The sequence below is a fragment of the Bos indicus x Bos taurus genome, chromosome 4, assembly GCF_003369695.1.
Source record: "Bos indicus x Bos taurus breed Angus x Brahman F1 hybrid chromosome 4, Bos_hybrid_MaternalHap_v2.0, whole genome shotgun sequence".
Taxonomy (NCBI): domain Eukaryota; kingdom Metazoa; phylum Chordata; class Mammalia; order Artiodactyla; family Bovidae; genus Bos; species Bos indicus x Bos taurus.
Window position 1 is genome coordinate 54,429,374 of NC_040079.1, and position 17,323 is coordinate 54,446,696.

General features: G+C 49.5%; 1 protein-coding gene across 4 annotated transcripts in view; it reads left to right on the forward strand.

Moving 5' to 3' along the window:
* Window positions 1–17,323, forward strand: part of ADCYAP1R1 (ADCYAP receptor type I) — a 62,069-nt gene that overhangs the window by 38,368 nt on the left and 6,378 nt on the right. For 2 of the 4 annotated variants that reach the window (XM_027539474.1, XM_027539475.1), the window contains exons 12-16: window positions 500–569; window positions 4,753–4,844; window positions 12,250–12,333; window positions 15,691–15,820; window positions 17,247–17,288. In XM_027539474.1, coding sequence (XP_027395275.1) covers window positions 500–569; window positions 4,753–4,844; window positions 12,250–12,333; window positions 15,691–15,820; window positions 17,247–17,288 — 418 coding nt within the window. The remainder of the gene's footprint in view (window positions 1–499; window positions 570–4,752; window positions 4,845–12,249; window positions 12,334–15,690; window positions 15,821–17,246; window positions 17,289–17,323) is intronic. The other 2 variants (XM_027539476.1, XM_027539477.1) reach the window with 2 other exon arrangements.

The window sequence follows — 17,323 nt, forward strand, 5'->3', positions numbered from 1 at the left end:
CAGTTAACGTCCTGAACTTCATGTTGACTGTCTCAGATAAACCATCCGATGCCGGGCCTGGCTACACCACCAGCCCTGGGCACTGCCTATGCCCTGAACCCACTGTGGGTGGACCCACCCTGCCAGGTCTCAACTGGGACCCAGTGAGGGAGTGCACACTGCCTCTGGGCTCAGCTCTGAGTGACTGCTCTCCTTTCAGGGAGGAGGGGAGGAACAATGAGGCTGAGACAGCATCCCCAAGAACCTGAGTTCTCAAGGGGGAAAGTGGCCTTGCCCAGGAGCCCAGCAGTGCCCTGACTCCTGGGCTCCAGTCGCTGCCTCGACAGTGGAGCAGAAGAGAGGCCCAAAGCACTGGGACCAGGATTGGGCTTGGGGGTACAGTCCGTCAGCTCTCCTTTCAGCCAGCCCTCCTTCAGAGCCACAGGGGAAGAAGTGGCACCCCGTTGTCTTGCAGGGCTCCCGGCTCCCAAGCATCATCTCTCTTTTTTCTGTCTTACAGCTGCTGGGATATGAATGACAACACGGCTCTGTGGTGGGTGATCAAAGGCCCTGTAGTCGGCTCCATAATGGTGAGTGTGCTTTGGACAAGAAGCAGGAAAGAGAGAGAGATCTGGGCTGCAAGGTCCGGGAGAGGAGAAATAAAGTGGTCACCACACAAACCAACCTCCTTTTTCATGGCTGTGTTATGTTCTGCAACGTGGATGTCCAAGTTATTTAGCTATTTCAGGAGTGTTGGACATTTGCCTTTATTCCCTTTTACCTCATTATGGAAGATGCTGCTATGAAGAGTTCTGTGCATAGTTTTGAGAATGTGTGAATATTTCTTTAGAATTAATCCCTAGAAGTAGAATTGCCAGGTCAAAAAGGGTATCCCATATCATTGTCTGCACTTGTAATTTCAATCATTTAAATTTTTGCACAGCTTTGTGGGAGATAATGTAGCTCATTGTTTTAATTTCTCCACATTGCTTGTGCAACAATTTTTTTAACACATTTATTGGCAGTTTACTTTTTTTCTGGTTACTATCTGTTTATGTCTTTGCTTATTTTTTCTAGCCCAGTTATCTTTCTTACTGTTTGATAGATAGTAATGCTTCATTTGTTACACATATTGTAAATATAATTCCAACATTGCATGGTTTTATACAGTCAGACCACCAGGCCTTTTCATCATGAATTCTGAGGCTTATTTCCTATTTCTGGAAGTCTTTCCCAACCTGAGAATATAAAAGTAATCTTAATTGTTTTATAACGATTTTATAAATTGGATTATTACACATATGATGGGCTTCCCTGGTGGCTCAGATGGTAAAGAATCTGCCTGCCAATGCTGGAGACCTGGGTTCGATTCCTAGGTTGGCAAGATCCCCTGGAGGAGGGCACAGCAACCCACTCCAGTATTCTTGCCTGGAGAAACCCATGGACAGAGGAGCCTGGCGGGCTACAGTCCATGAGGTCACAAAGAGTCGGACACAACTGAGTCACTGACACTTCCACTTCCATTACATGTATGTCTTTAATCCATCTGAAATTTTATTTCTGTGATCTGAAATGATATCTAATCTTATCAAGTTTTTTTTTCCCAATGGATAGACATCCCACCCTCTAAATATATTTTTTTTCCCTCTAAATATTTTTATTGAATAGGTCATCCTTTCTCCATTATGTAGAAATGGAACTTTATTGTAAACACTCCATGTACTCTACTTACGTTTTGCTGCAGGCTTCCTGCTCCATGTTACTATCTATGCAGCTGTTCTTGTGGCGAGTACCCCGTAGTGCTGGTTACTATACTCTGGCAGCATGTTTTGATATCTGCTGTGGCTAATATTCCTTTCCTTATTTTTTCCCTTCAGAATTTTCTTGCACATTTACTTTTTCACATGGACTCGCACATTTGTGAAGTTGAAGGAAAAAGACCGGTTGAGATTTTTTCATAGGAATGCCACTGAATTTATAAGCAAATTTGGAGGAGAAGTGGTTTTCTTAAAATACTAAGTCTTCCTTTCCAAGAATATGGCACGATCCTCTATTTATTTAGTCTTTCTCACAGAGTCATTTTGTATAGTGTTTTGTTAAGTTGTCTTCGTAAGTTTACCTTTATGGTGTCTTTGAGTTTGTGCTCGTCTGTAGGAATTATTCTTTTGTCGGATTTTCTAGTGGGTGTATTTGTGCTGGTGTTTAGGGAACCTATTAGTTTTTGTGTATTTTTTCCTTTCTTGGTTACCTTTGAAGCTCTTTTATTGGTTCTTATCCCTTTTCAGTTGGTTCTCATGGAAAATTATATAATCTGTAAATGAAAATATTTTTTCTCCTTCATTTCCAATATGTATACTGTTTATTCCTTGGTTTTGTTGAGGATGATGTTTGCTACAGTTTTGGGCAGCTACCCTTCACTGAATTAGGAAAGTTTCTATTTCTGACTTGTTTCAGTGTGTATTTTTTAAAATAAGGAATAGATGTCAACTTTTATCAAATGTGTTTTGGAGACATTAATTGCTCATTCCTTTAGTGATGAACATTGTTAATATTCCAGTTTATCTTCATGATGAACAATGCTGCTGTGGATATATGTGTGCATACCCTTGAGTATGTATGAATGTGTCTTTAGAATGTATCACCAGGAGTAGAATTTCTGGGACAAAGGATATATACATTTAATATTTTCATGGACATCAATTGCCCTCCACATGTGGAGTATAAAAGTGCTCATTTCTCATGTTTTCATTGGTGTTTCGATTACTGAACTGTTCACCAATCTTATGGGGATAAAGATAGCTCATTGTTTTAACCTGTTAATGTAACAAATATTGGGCTTCCCTGATGGCTAAGTGGAAAAGAATCTGCCTGACAGTGCAGGAGATGTGGGTTCAGTCCCTGAGTTGGGAAGATCCCCTGGAGAAAGAAATGGCAACCCACTCCAGTATTCTTGTCTGGGAAATCCATGGACAGAGGAGGCTGGCGGGCTCCGTTGGATGGCAAAGAGTCAGATACGACTTAGTGACTAAACAGCAGCAACAAGTGTTACTGGATTCTTTTTCCTCTTCGCATAAAGCCTCTATGGCCCTGATCTGTTTGTCCTTTTAATGCACTGCTAATTTTTTTGTTTGTTAATATTCAGTTTATAGCTTTTGCATTGTTCTTTGTAAGTTCTCTGGTTTTAGACATGTGTCTGATCATATGTGTGAGCATGGTTTCTGTCCTTGTCTGGGTTTTGTAGCAGGGTTTTGTTCACCTCATAGGTAATTTGGGAGGTTTTCTTTTTATTTGCTTTTAAATAATGATGTAGCATGTAAATTCCATCTTCCCTAAAGGTCTTATGAAACTGGCTGGTCAAAGGATCTAGGCTGGTGCCTTTTCATACACGCATCTTTGATTATTTTTAAACTTTTCCTGAGGTCATTGTGCTATTCTGATTTCTAGATCTTGATTTGACTTGATTAATTTATATTTTACCATGTTGTCTGATCTTTTTCCTTGTGATGATTCAAAATACTCTACACAGCTGTTGTCTTGTCCTCTTTCTCATCCTTGAATTTGTTTAATTGCATTTTCTCCTTTTGGAGGGACTAATGTATGCAGTTAACAGTACTGACTATGCTAAATTCCAAGTACTGATTAGACACTGGGCATGTAGGAGAAGGCAAAACTGACAGAAGCTGCCCTCCAGGAAGGCCCTTTATCATTCTGCTTGATCTGTGAAAGCAAAACAAAACCAAAAAATGTTATATTTATTATCTACTTTTTTTTCATATTTCTTTAATGAATTTTTATCTTTAACTTCCTTCTTTAGAGGAAGTAGACATTTAATTTGTGGTACTCTTTCCCTAAATTTTGATTTGAATGCTTAATTATTTTATCTTCAATATTTCTTATCTTTTAATAAGTTAATGTTTCCCTGAGCCCTGCTTCACTCCAGCCAGGCGTTGCTGTGTGGTCCCCATTGTTATGTGTATGTTAGTCACTCAGTCATGTCCGACCCTCCGCAATCCCTGGAAATATAGCCGGCTAGGCTCTTCTGTCCAGGGGGATTTTCCAGGCAAGAGTCCTGGAGTGGGTTGCCATTCCTTTCTCCAGGGGATCTTCCCAACCCAGAGACTGAACCCAGGTCTCCCACATTCTTTACCATCTGAGCCACCAGGGAAGCCCATTGTCTCTACTACTCCCCTCCTGCCTTGTCTATTTATTTACTCCCCTCCCTCCTGCTGTCTCACCATCCTCACAGCTTCCTAGTTTGTTCAGAGAGCTTTTGTCCCTGACCTTTGTCTGAAGGTAAATGCTATTGCTATTTAAAGGTGGTCCTTTAATTAATAATCCTTATTGTTCTCCATTCTGGTTCTCCGTATTCAGTGACTCTGAACTTGGAGTTTCTCCAGAGGACAGCTCTCACCTCTGCAATAGCCTCTTCTCTGTTTTGCATGGTTGTTTTTCCATCACCCTGACGCTGTTTGTTCCGTCTTTTCCAGAAACTGCTCGCTTTTCCGGCTCACGCATGACAGTTTTTGCTATTTCTCAGTATTCTCCTGGAATCTTTTTATGCGTCTCTTCTGTGGTTTCAGTGATATGGAAGGAGGCTGGAGTGTTCTCATGCTGCCACCTTATATGTGCTTATAATGCTGCCATTAGAAGTCTAGATGGCATCTTGACTGATGGCAAGAGGGCCTTGTTGAGGGAATAACAGCCAGTGTAGTGGCAGGGGTGTGGAAAGTCTTTGCTCAGAACCATTTTCACTGCTTTTTCTTTGCTTCTCAGGTTAATTTTGTGCTCTTCATCGGCATCATTGTCATCCTTGTGCAGAAACTTCAGTCTCCAGACATGGGAGGCAACGAGTCCAGCATCTACTTGTAAGTACCACTGGGTGAATTCCATGGTTAAATTCCAACAGCTCGGTGGGGCCTGCACTCAGGACACAGGAGGAGAAGGCCTGGGCATTGCTAACTGGGTACCCTACATGGGCATTGGCAGGACTTCTTTTGGATTAAAGTGACCTGAAAACATAGTTGTCCATCTATCCTTCAGCCAACCCAGGAGCCCCTAATCCACATAGTGACAACATGGAAACGAGAGAGAAAAAGATGGACAGATCCTGTGTCTTGCTAGGAAAATCAAGATGGAAAAGGCAGATTCCTTAAGGTAGTTAGGGTGGGTCTTGTTGGATTAGAAACTGTAGTTCTTTTGGGGGTCTTGGTTCTCAGGGGAGCGCATGACTGCTGCTGGATACAGTGCCTGAAGTCCCCGTTCCCAGACCAGTGGGTACAAGTTGCTCAGTCCCCACTAGTGAGTGAGTCGGGCAGACAGTCTCCCTGGTCTGAGTACTGGAAGAGAAATTCTCTTTGCACCTTCTCTCGGGGCAGCTCTACTTCTAGGTCAGGTCGTCTTCCCGCAACTCCCTCCTCCCTGGGCAGAGGGACATCTAACATGTTTGGGATTGATGGTGTTCGGGGGAAACCTCTTGGTTTCTCCACTTCCACGGCCATTCGGTTTGTTTCTTCCCAGTGTCTCTGCAGCCAGGTCCCTCACAGCTTATCCCTGCTAGCTCTGTCCCACCCCTCTCCCAGCCCTCCACCTATGCTGAATCAGACCAAGCATCTTCCATCTCAGCCTTCTTGCCTTGTCATCATGACCAGCTTGGTGTATGGGCTGTGGGAGGCAGTTTGATCCCCTGTGGTTGGCTGGAGGGGCCAGAGAGGGACAGACTGAGAACAGTCTGTGAGGTGGAAGCCTCTGTGTTGCTTCCTCAGTTTGAGAAGAGAACAGGCGAGAAGGAACTTTGTCAGAGACCCTAACCTGGGGTTCAGAACCTTGATGGCTGCCCAGAGGGCAAGTGGGACAGCAGAGAGACTCCAGCAGAGGGTCCCCTCACCCAGCCATTCTCCTGGAGAGAAGGAGAGGCAGGAATGCTTGGGAACCAGCCCCGGATCCTTCTCTCAGCCTCCTTGAGACTTCCCTGGGTTTGTGGAGCTTGTCCTTGGTCCCTGCGGTCAGTCCGGTACCTCTTCCATGGCAGCCCTTCCTCCGGAGTGGGGATCAGCACAGGGCCTGGCTCGGTCAGGCTTGTTTTCCCTGCATGTAGGATGATTACCCTGACCGCTGCTTCCTCTCCTTTTTCTGGCTATCCATTTATTGTCTTTTATTTTTTCATGCTTTTGTGAACATTTACCAACCTTTGCTTATATGTGCGTGTTACGTAGCACATAAAATTGCTCATCCATATAAAGTCCCCTGCACTGAGGGACTGCGGGGGCCAGCTCTCTGCAGATAACTGACCTGGAAAGATCATTCCTGCCTTTGTCTCCTGGAGCCATGAAACAGGGCCCTGCCGCTCCCCCTACCTTCTTGTCCAGCGTCAGAGACCACATCCTTGTGCCTGGCTTGTTTCTCCCACTTGAGGGTGGTTTTGCTCCTGCATTAGCAGTTAGCTGTCGCAAATGTCCTCTGAAGCTGGCAGGTAGCTAACTAAGTCAGCGTCATCTCTCCTTTGAGCATCATCTCTCGTAAGCAACCTTGGCTCCCCTCCCCACCTCCCTGCCACCTTGATTCCTGCTGCTGCTGCTGCTAAGTCACTTCAGTCATGTCCGACTCTGTGCATCCTACATGCAGGCATCCCACCGGATCTATTTCTTCTTCTGAGGTCCCTGGGACTTGTTCTCCTGGGGCTCCCCTAGCTTCCTCTCTGTCTGTGCAGGGACACACAGGGACTCAGCCGCAGCCTGAGTAAGGACACTCTGCTGACCCCAGAACATTCTTTACCAGCTTGGACATCTTGCCCCAGGCAGCAAGAAACCCAGAGTGCAGAGGGAGGGAAGTGTAGGGCCAGGGTTTTGAAGGTGTATTGTAGACTAGGAGCCGTGGAGTCCTATAAGACCTTCCGAATGCATAGATCAGAACTGTCTGTAATTAACACAGGGCTTATACATTTAAGTAAAAATGCTTAAAGAACCAGCTGCAAGCATACCTCATTTTATTGTGCCTCACTTTACTGTGCTTCACAGATACTGCCTTTATTACAGATTAAAGGCCTGTGGCAACCTGGGTCTGTGTTGAACAAGTCTGTCGGCCCCATCTTTCCAATAGCATTTTCTTACTTGGTGTCTCTGTGTTATATTTCGGTAATGCTCGCAGTATTTCAAGCTTTTAAAAAAATTATATTTGTTGTGGTGATCAGTGATCTTTGTTACTGCTGTGATTCACGGGAGGTTCAGATCATTAGTGTTTTTTAGCAATAAGGTGTTTTTAAATTAAGGGATGTACATTTTCTTAGACATTTTGCTATTGTACACTTAACAGGCTGTAGGATAATGTAAACATAACCTTTATATGCACTTGGAAGCCACTAAATTGATGTGAGTTTATTGCAATATTTGCTTTATTGTGGTGGTCTGAACTGAACCCGCAGTATCTCAGGGGTATGCCTATAGTCGGTTTGCTCTTATTGTGTTAAAAATCCCCTTGAAATCTCAGCAAATTCTTTAAAATTTTTTTAGAGACATCTAAGCTTGAGCTCATCTCAAGCCCCAGATTAAACCTCAGGAGGATGTGGTCTGTAAGCCAGGTGGAAGGCCTGACGCAGGACAACGGGGATCGGTTTTAAGTGCAGCTACATGTTTGAGTGTTGCCAGGGTCAAGGAGACTCTATTGGTGAATGTAAGGGGTAATCAAAGCAGCCATGCTGCCAAGCATTTAAAAACACTTGCCACTCATTTAATGCCCACAGACACCCAACAAATCTGGATTAAATATAATCCCCATTTTACAGCTGAGGGAACTAGTTATCAATGAAGTGGGATGAATCCAGTGGGAAAGAATGAAGCCGTAGCTACAGTGCAGGCAGGCAGGCCCTTGACTCCAAGCTTGCTTGCACCATTATTCCTCCCCTCAAGGAATTTACAGGCAAGATGATATTAAACAAGGCTTCCTGGAAGAAAAGGCCCCAGTGGGTTCCAGTCTTGTACAAAACTGCCCTACCTGGAGTGCTTTGAGCTGGGAGGTATCTACTGCTGGGTGGGGAGAGGAGGGGACAATGGGGGAATTCAAAAAGGGGCAGGATGTGATGGGAGAGGGAGATTTCAGAGCTGTGTCTGAATCCCCTTGGTCAGCAGAGTTATGTGTTGGGCTGAGACCCTTTCAGATCTGCCCACAACAATTTTCTGGGTTTTCCCTCTGTTCCCAGAACAAATTTAAGCCTGGGAATCCCCAGGAGAGACGGAGAGGACCTCCTGCCTGTGCCCACAGACCGGCACTCACTCCTTTTCCTGTAGGTTTGTTCCAGCGGCTCAGATGATGACGTTTGCCCTCCTCTGTAGACCAAGATGATGCTCCAGACCCAATCAGAGGACCTGCTGGGGGCTGAGGTTCCTGCAGGGGGCAGCAGCCCTGAGCCACCTCCACTCTCACTGGCTGCTGGGAGAAGGAATGGCTGGGCTCAGAACTTGGGCAGTGGCCAGGCATGGAGTGTGGGCCTGAGTCCGGGTTAAGCTTGTGCTTAGGCTCAACGCTGTTTGAAGCCAGGGCTTAGGGCTCAGCCCCATTCTGGGGTCAGGGTTAACCTTCCTTTTCTCGGGAGCAGAGTTAACCTCTGTGAGAAGCTGACTGGCTCAGAAAAAGGAGGGTGAGGTTTCTGTGCTGAGAGCATCTCAGACCTGTCTCTGCGGGGAGCTGGCTTTATTCCCAGCGGTCTTCCTGTTGCAAGATGGGCATTGGAGCAGCCTCTTGAGTCTGGGTCAGGGAGGAAAACCTCGTCTTTATTCCCTTCAGGGACCCCACAGAGCAGATCTCCATGGCCCCTTGGGGTAAAGGAAAGAGAACAGATACTGTGATATAGTACATAGCTCAGCAGGGCTGTGACCTACCCAGTGTCAGAGAGACAACATTCGCCTCTGAAGACAGACTCTTCCCTGTCTAGGCAGAAGTCCAGCCAGGAAGCTCTCAGTCCAGGAACTCAGCCCACAGCCTGAGGTTCCCAGTTCACATGGGGCTCTGTCTTCTCCTTCCAAAACACCCTCTCCCCATCCTCTGTCTAGGAGTACCCTATCCTAACAACTCCTATTAGGGATTGTCAATAGGGAATGGTTGCCCCCATTTCGCAGGTGGAGAAACTGAGGTCCAGAGAAGGAAAGTGGCAACACCTAAGATCAGCAAGTCAGTGGCCAAACAAAGCCTTGAACTCAGGTCCCCAAGCCGCAGGTTAGGCACAAGGCACAGGGGGCTGGCAAGTCCTCAGTGGTGGGGGGAAATGAGGGAGGGCAGGGAAACCTCCAAGATCTGCTGAGCTGGGCTTCTGATTGGAGTGCCAGTGTGGTGGGGAGTGCTTCTCTGGGGACTGGGCCAAGCTTTGAAGGGGGACAGCATCTTAGCAGCAGGAGGGACACTATGGAGAACGTTCAATTCAGGTCACGAGGTCACGACATTCTGTGGGTCTGCTGTGTGTCTAGCATTATGCTGATCAGTAGGATCAGGGTGAGATAGACAAGGATCCTGCCTATAAAAGGTTCCCCTGCAGGGGTCTCTGTCTAATATCTGGGGGCTACAGTCCAGGCAGCCATACATACAAAAGGCACTACAACATGCATGGGGTTTATTTAGCTTGAGACCAAAGCAAGGTCTGAAGAACCCATGTGCTGCATCCCTGAGGTATAGATGGCAGTGTTTTTCCTTCCTGCAGACACCCAGCAAAGCTGTGGCAGAACCAGGCCTGGGAGCCAGGGCCCCCTGACTTCCAGATGTGGGTGTCATTCTTGCACCCGCTGTAGGGGTCTGCTGCCTTCTGATTTAGGCTGACGATGCTGCTCTCCATGCAGCCTCCACCCGGTATCCTTGTCTGAGTTGCTTATCCTCCCTTGGATCCAAATCAGAACTGAGCTGATCAGCCCACCCAGGTTAATCTCTTCCTCTTGATTGAATTTCTTTTTTTTTTTTTCACTAACTGTAGTGACTTTTCAGTGATTTGGACATTTTTCTCGTGCCTGTCTCTGGCTTTTCTGCCACCCTCTTTCCTTTCGGTTTCTTTTCATTGGATCCTTTTGAACAGTCACTGGAGGTTTGGGGGAAGGAGGGTGTTTGGGAAGAAGGTCCTTTAACTTCATCCCTTCTCCCGGGAGCCCTCCCAGGCATCAGGTGTCATTTTTGATCCACCCTCCTGCCTCCCCCGAAGAGACACACATCTTTACTGGGGTGTGATTTCCCAGCTTACTTGTTGCTCAATGGCCTTTAGTAATATTTAAAGAAATCAGAAGGGCCTATGTTTACTGTATCCAGGGCCCAGAAAGAATAGGGAAAACTTGGAAACTCAAGGAGAAGAGATCTTGGAGGAGAACAGCTGAAGGTTCTGAGAGGTGAGAGTTTAAACCTAGTGTGTATGAAGTGACCTGTGAGGTTTGGGCTCTCAGGCTCCCTGACTTGATTTTTGTGGCTCACCCAGACCAAGGTTGAGGGGTGAGGCCACTTGCCTTAGGAGAGAGTAGTCAATCTTTCAATCTGGGCAAGGTAGAGAATAAATTTGAAGACTAGAATGGCTTCCATTTCTGAATATCCAATTAAACTCTTTTAATGATTGAGAAAAACATACTTATGTGTCCATGTGTCTCTTTGTAACGAAACAGACCTTTGGTAATCATTGAGGCAAGTGAAGAAACTTCTCAGATACATGACTTCCTCCCAACAGTGTTCTGAAACTTTGATTTGCAGGCAGATCACCTAGGGATTTTGTTGACATGCAGATTCTGAGGCAGTAGGTCTGAAACTCTAAATTTCTGCATTTCTAAGAAGTTCTCAGGTGGTACTGATGTAGCAGTCTGGGTAGCAGAGCCTCATACCATCCCTCATCTGTAGAAGGATCTAGTAGCACCCACCTCAGAGTCTGGCACGAAGTGAAAGATGTTAATTAAAGGAGAACCACACACCTGACTGAGGCAAGGATGCTGTGTGGACCTCAGCTTGCCACATCTATGACATGTGTGATTCAGATGTCTACCTCAGCTAAACGACATGTCACTACATGTCAGGGACCTTCAGACTTACTCTTACAGAGCTGGGGTCACACATTCCGAATCCATGAATGCCGAAGGTCTGGGCTCTTTGGGCAGATCCATTCTCATTTGCTTCAGACCCCCGCAGGGCTGTCAGGTCACCAGCAGCTACTAGGGGCTCTGCCTCACCGTGCCTGACGAGGGTGTGTGAAATGGGCCTCTCCTTTGCAGTCTGACAAGACGACACGGCTCTTCTTCCATCTCTTACATGTTTGTCAGAGATGGGAAAAAAAAATGGGTAGTGTTAGCCAGGGGTAAGCAGGACTGAGAGGGGCTAAAAGAGATGGAAGTTGAGCCTCTCTGAGGAAATGTCTCTGAGGAGACAGAGCTCTGTGTCTCCCCCAGGGACAGGTAGAGCTGGACAGGCATCCTGGACCCACGTGTGGATGGCTCCTTAAGGTGGCTCATTTCTGCAGTCAGTGGAGCAGAGCCCGAAGGGTGTCCCCCTCAGCCCTCAGTCCCTGCCCGCTGAACTTTTATGGAGAAGTCTAGCCAGCGCTGTGCAGTAGAACCTCAGCAGTGTTGGCAGAGCCTCCAATCTGGGAACCGCTACCTACCCGTGAGCTGCTGCGGTGTGACTCAGTCCACTGAGAAAGTGGATTTTTCATTTTGTTTCAGCTTGCATGGTGGGTGTGTAGCGTCTATCATCTGCATCCGCTCCACCCATCCTACCTCTTCTCCACTTAGGCCCACGCCACGGTGCTCAGGGTTCTGTCAGAGGAAGGCGCGGGCAGAGGAGGGAGAGGGTGGGAGGATGACCAGTGGATGTTCCAGTTGGTTTTCACAAGCAAGCCCACAGCTGGCCTGATTCCAGGGGTTTCCAGCTGCCCCTCTTGCCTTGGGATCTCTGGCAAGGCCATGCCCCAAGCCTGGAGCTAACTCTGGAGACAGCTCATGGTCCCGTGTTGAGACCCAGCCAGGCCCGGCTTATAAACACACACGTTCTCCCGTGAACCCCACCGCCACCTTTTGGTTTCCCAGTGTGAGTGCTCGTGTATGCCTGTGTGTCTGTGTGCACACGTGTATATGTAGGGGTGTGTATGTTTCTGTGTCCAGAGCTGACCACATCTCGGCCCTCAGCTTCCTCCATGTGACGCCCCCGCTCCATCTCTACACCCCGAGCTGCTCTACCCTCCCCGTGAGCCGTGTCACTCTAAGTCCCCACCTCAGTTTCTCCTGGCCCAATGCCCCCAGCTGACAGAAATGCTGATCTTGTCACACCCAGCAGCTGCGTGCAGAAATGCTACTGCAAGCCACAGCGGGCTCAGCAGCACTCTTGCAAGATGTCAGAACTGTCCACCATTACTCTGTAAGTGTGCGTGGCGTGGCTGTGGCCGGGTGTGCTGGATGGGAGGGGGACGCATGCTGCTGCTGCCTCCACCTGGAGCTCCCGTCTTCCCAGGCTGGAGGAGAGCGGGGAGTGAGCCTGTGCCTCCAGCCCTGAGCCCTTGCCCGGCTGTTGCATGTTGACATCTGTGCGTCTTGTGAGTTCTCTGCAACCCTGTGGCCTGGGGTATGAGGGGAGGTGGCGGGGATGGGGCTATGGACGTCGTGGGAGCAGCCGGGGTGCAGCTGGTTCTGAGGAGGAAACAGCTTGGAAGCCTCTGCAGATGCTGGTTCGACGTGTGGTCTTCCCCCAACCCCCCACTTCTCTGGGTTTCAGCCTTTGCAGCTATTAGATGATTTCTAAGAGCCTTGAGCTTGAATTCACTTAGACTGTCCCCCTGCAAGGGGTGGGAGCCTCACCCAGGTGCCTCGCTCACACTTCACCTGCAGAGTGACTTACTCCCCACACAAGCCTTGAGATGGGTACTTGTATTATCCTCTATTTACAGGTGAGGAAACTGAAGCACAGAGAGGTGAAATGACTCACTCAAGGCCAGAGGTTGGCAGGGTGAGGAATTGAACCCAGGGAGTCCTAAGCACTAGACCCTGAGGCATCTCTAGCTGGAGCTTCAGCCCCTATTTGGAAAGCCCTTTAAGTAGGGGATCCCACCTTCATTTGGTCATCTCGGCTGTAGGAAGCTCTCCCTTGTGTTTCTTTAGGCCCCTTCTGCCCATCAGTGCCTCCTTGGGGCAGGGGGACAAAGGCTAAAGGCTGTGTCATTGTCTCTCTGGCTTAATCAGATCATAGGGTAATTATGTGACTCCCCAAGGAGGGGTTCTAAGGTTCAAACCTTATGTCCCCATTCCAAGGCCTCTGGTCCCTGCTCTGAGGGACAGAGGTCCTCGAACTCTGAGACCCGTGCCTTCCTCATCCACCTCCACTGCTGCATCTATCAGAAGGAGTCATTGGGATGCCTGGGTCCCTGGCAGAAGTCCCTCATTCTTTCTGGGCCATCGCAGGGCTGCGGGGGAGGGAGGGCAGGGCCCTTGGGTTGCACTCTGGGATGCTAGGGGGTGGGAAGTGCTCGAAGGCTTGTGTTTCTCACATACTGAACCCGTCCCATCCTCTGCCACCACAAATGCTGGAGAGGGTTGGCCTTTTGATTTCTAGGGCTTTCCTGGTGGCTCAGATGGTAAAGGATTTGCCTGCAGTGCGGGAGACCAGGTTCAGTTCCTGCATCGGCAAGTTCCCCTGGAGAACAGAATGGCAACCCACTCCAGTACTTTTGCCTGGAGAATCCCATGGACAGAGGAGCCTGGTGGGCTACAGTCCATGGCGTCACAAGAGTCAGATATGACTGAGCGACTAACACTTTCATTTGTCAAACTGCATAGACAGATCCCTGGAAACAGACCCATTTGGGGAGAGGAGAAAGGGACCACAGGAGGCCGGGCTGCCTTCTCTCCTCAACTTCTTAAGCTGCTCTTTAAAGTAACTTCTTTAGTCAGGGTCACAGAGGGGCCCTCAAGATGTCCATGTTCCTGTGTTTCCAGACAACTTTGCTTTTCATTCTTCAGCCAACACTCCCTGCTGTCCTCTGGAGTGAGGCTCTGGGTGCCTGGAGGTGAGCGGGACCCGGGCTCCCAGGTCATGCCCAGTGTTCAGGGCTCTGAGGTGTATCATCCCAGGCCTGTGTGGTTGTACCTTAATGGACACACACTTTTTGAGCATGGGCCCCATGCCTGGTAGGTGCTGGCCAGGGTAGATGACAGATAAGTGAGGCACCACACCTGCCATTAAGGAGCCACTTCTGAGAGAGGACAGACAGAAGAGAGGTGAGAGGCTAGGACACTCCGAGACCACAGCCAGGCTCTGAGTGGGATCCTGTTGGCCCCCACTCTGGTCCAGGCACCCCCAGGTCCTGCAGAACCGGCCACCTGTGAGCATGTGGAAGATTGGTGGGTGCTGGGCAGTCGAGGGGCCTTTTTCCAGTACTGAGCCATGATCCACCTGGAGGTTTCCCTGGGCTATTCCTTCCCCTTTCTTAGTGTACCTCCCCTCTGCTTCTCTTTCTTCCCCTTCCCTATCCTTTCCCTCTGAGTAGGCGTCACTCAGACTCTATGGACTCCGCTTCTCCTGAAAATCTGGAGCCCTCACACTCAGTGGAATAGTCTCTCCCAGAAAGGCTGGGGTCAGGAAGAGGGAGGGGCATCTAGTGTAACTGCCCCAGATTGAAGGCCTGCCCCCATCTTCTGCTGCCCACCTCATGGACTAGCTCTGCCAGGAGAGGGTGAGGCTGAAGCTCAGAGGGCCCCAGGGGGCACATTGCACCTGCAGGGTGGGGCCGGTTCTTCCAGGAGGTCCAAAGAGAACCAGTCTGCTGGGGTAGGCGGAGATGGGGTCCCACTCTTGAAGACCCTCTGGGTGCCCCCCTGCCCTGGGAAGGACCCACAAGAGCACGTGTCACCATGCCTCCTCTTGACATTTTCCCGTGGCTTCTGCGGTCCACCCTCTCAGACTATGGTCCCACCCCACTGGGCCTAGGAGCCAGCTGCAGTCAGAGGAACCCCAGGAGAGCTTGCCACAGGCAGGTAGTGAGGTCCCTAGGGCCGTTTCTCTTCCCGGTTCCACTCCCAGCCCCGCAGACAGCCTTCTTCACCACCTCTGAAGCAGTTTCCCAGGTGGCAGGTTCCTCCTGCTGGATGGTGGCTGTTTACGTTCAGGGTCAGTAAATCCTTCCTAGCATCCCTCCCATGAGTCTCCTGTGCTCTACCCTCTGGGCCCACACCTTCCCAGTGGTCAGCACCTCCCCACCACTCTTCATGAGCATCCCTGGCCAGCCCCAGACTCAGAGAAGCTGACTGTCTCTGTGGTCCCATAGGGCTGCCCTTTCCAGGCACAGAGAGCTTCCTTTCAGTGAAAAACATTTGTTTTGCTTGAAGATGCATCACGTTGTCCGTCCAAATCCCACTGCAGGATTTTGCCCTGACTTCATTTTTCCAGAGGGCTTCATACCTCCCCAGAGAGGTTTCTGTCAATCACATACTCACCTGTGCACGTTCAGTGGTTCCACGGGACACCTGTGTGGCCTAGAGGGATGGGCACCCCACAGACTGAGGGAAGTCTCCCCAGAACTTCCCAGGGAGTTCTGGAAGCTGGGGCTCTGTTGACCATCTTCCCTAGGACCCACGCCCTGGGAGAGAATCCTGAGGGTGTCCATGGGCAGGGGCTCCGGTGCTGGGGGAGAGGAGCGGTTGGGACTGCAGTTCTCTGCCCTGCACGGCTCCGGCCTCAGGCCCTGGTGGCCCCCGGAGTAGACGGCTTGCTCTCTCCCTACAGACGGCTCGCCAGGTCCACCTTGCTGCTCATCCCACTCTTTGGAATCCACTACACTGTCTTTGCTTTCTCCCCGGAGAACGTCAGCAAGAGGGAGAGACTGGTGTTTGAGCTGGGTCTGGGCTCCTTCCAGGTAGGCGTGGTGTGTGTGTGTGTGTGTGTGTGTGTGTGTGTGTGTGTGTAGGGAAGAGCTTGTGGGGAGCCAGGTCCCTGGCCTCTACCTTGTTGGTGGTCCTAAGTCGTTAACCTAAACTCAGCTCTGAGTTTCCCCTTCTGGAATAACAGTACTAGATTAGAAGACACCTGGGAGGGCCCTTCATACTCTCTGCCCTCTAGGCTTCCATGAGAACACATGCCGGTGCTTTCGTGTTGCTGGTGCATCTGGGAGTCCTGAGCCAGGCCTCCCTTGGGCCATCAGAGACAGCAGACAGCAGCTCCCTGTCCCTCAGCATTAGCCCTGGGGATGGGTGGAGTGTCCTCAAGAGACCTCTCTCTCCACATCTGACTTCCCTCTCTGAGTGCTGGAGCTCTGAGTTACCCAGGTCGAGATCCCCAGCACAGGATCTGATCCCAGGGAGCTGAATGAGCTGAACAGGGGGATGAACAGTTACATAAATAAGTGATCCAGGGAATGAGAAAACTGGAGGACTAGTAAGTCTGTTCTTGAAGGAATCAGCAGACAGGGCTGTAAATGAGTGAGTGAAGCAGAGTGAGTCAGTGCAAGGATGCATAGTGAGTGCATGAACAGATGGGTGCATGAGTGGGTCAGGGAAGGCAAGGTTGGCTCCTTTGAATGTCCCTAGGATACAGTGCCTCTTCCAAGCCCAACTCATTAGAGGAGTATTTGACCTTGATGGTTGAGAAGTTATTCTGTTTATCTGACTTGATTCTCTCCCTCCTCCCATTTTAACTCAGTTGTTTTACCTGATAAGGTTCTTAGCCTGGCAAGGCTGAGGGGTTTATTGGCAAAGCCCCAGACTGGGAGTCAGAGCCTGGGTTCCTATCTCTCAGCACAGGAATTCTAAATGCCCAGACTATAAGTCAAGAATATATGTAGAAGAGCCAAACACCTACTAGGTAGCAGGAACCACGTGGTGTTCCGTACGTTCCATGTACGAAGCTGTCTGGCCAACGGGGTGGGGAGGTGGTGGTGGATAAAGACAGGGCTGTTCTGTCCTGAAGGCGTGCTGCCCTCAGGGGGCCTGCAGGCTGGCTTGGGAGCCTGAACACTTTGGGGTATGTGGGGAAGGCCTCTTCTAGAAAGTGGGACAGAGCTGGCCCTTGGGAATGGGAAGGATTTGACCAAGGGAATGTGAGATCCAAAGCCAGGGTTGTGGGTGGGAGGGAATGCCGCCACCAGCCACTTGGCTTCAGGGGTGTGGCCATCTCAGTGGAGCAGAACTTTGACTGCTTTACTGCAGGCTCCTGGGCAGGTGCTCGCATCTCGGTCACTTATTTCTCTGCTTCCTGGTGTCACTCCCGGCTCCTGCTGCCTCCCACACCCCGAGTGGGAGGTTCCTTGCTAGCATTCTCAGGTTCTGTTTGTTCTCTCTCCTTAGGGCTTTGTGGTGGCTGTTCTCTATTGCTTTCTGAATGGAGAGGTAAGTAAGATCCTGGGTTTCTTAGTGGTGGAGGT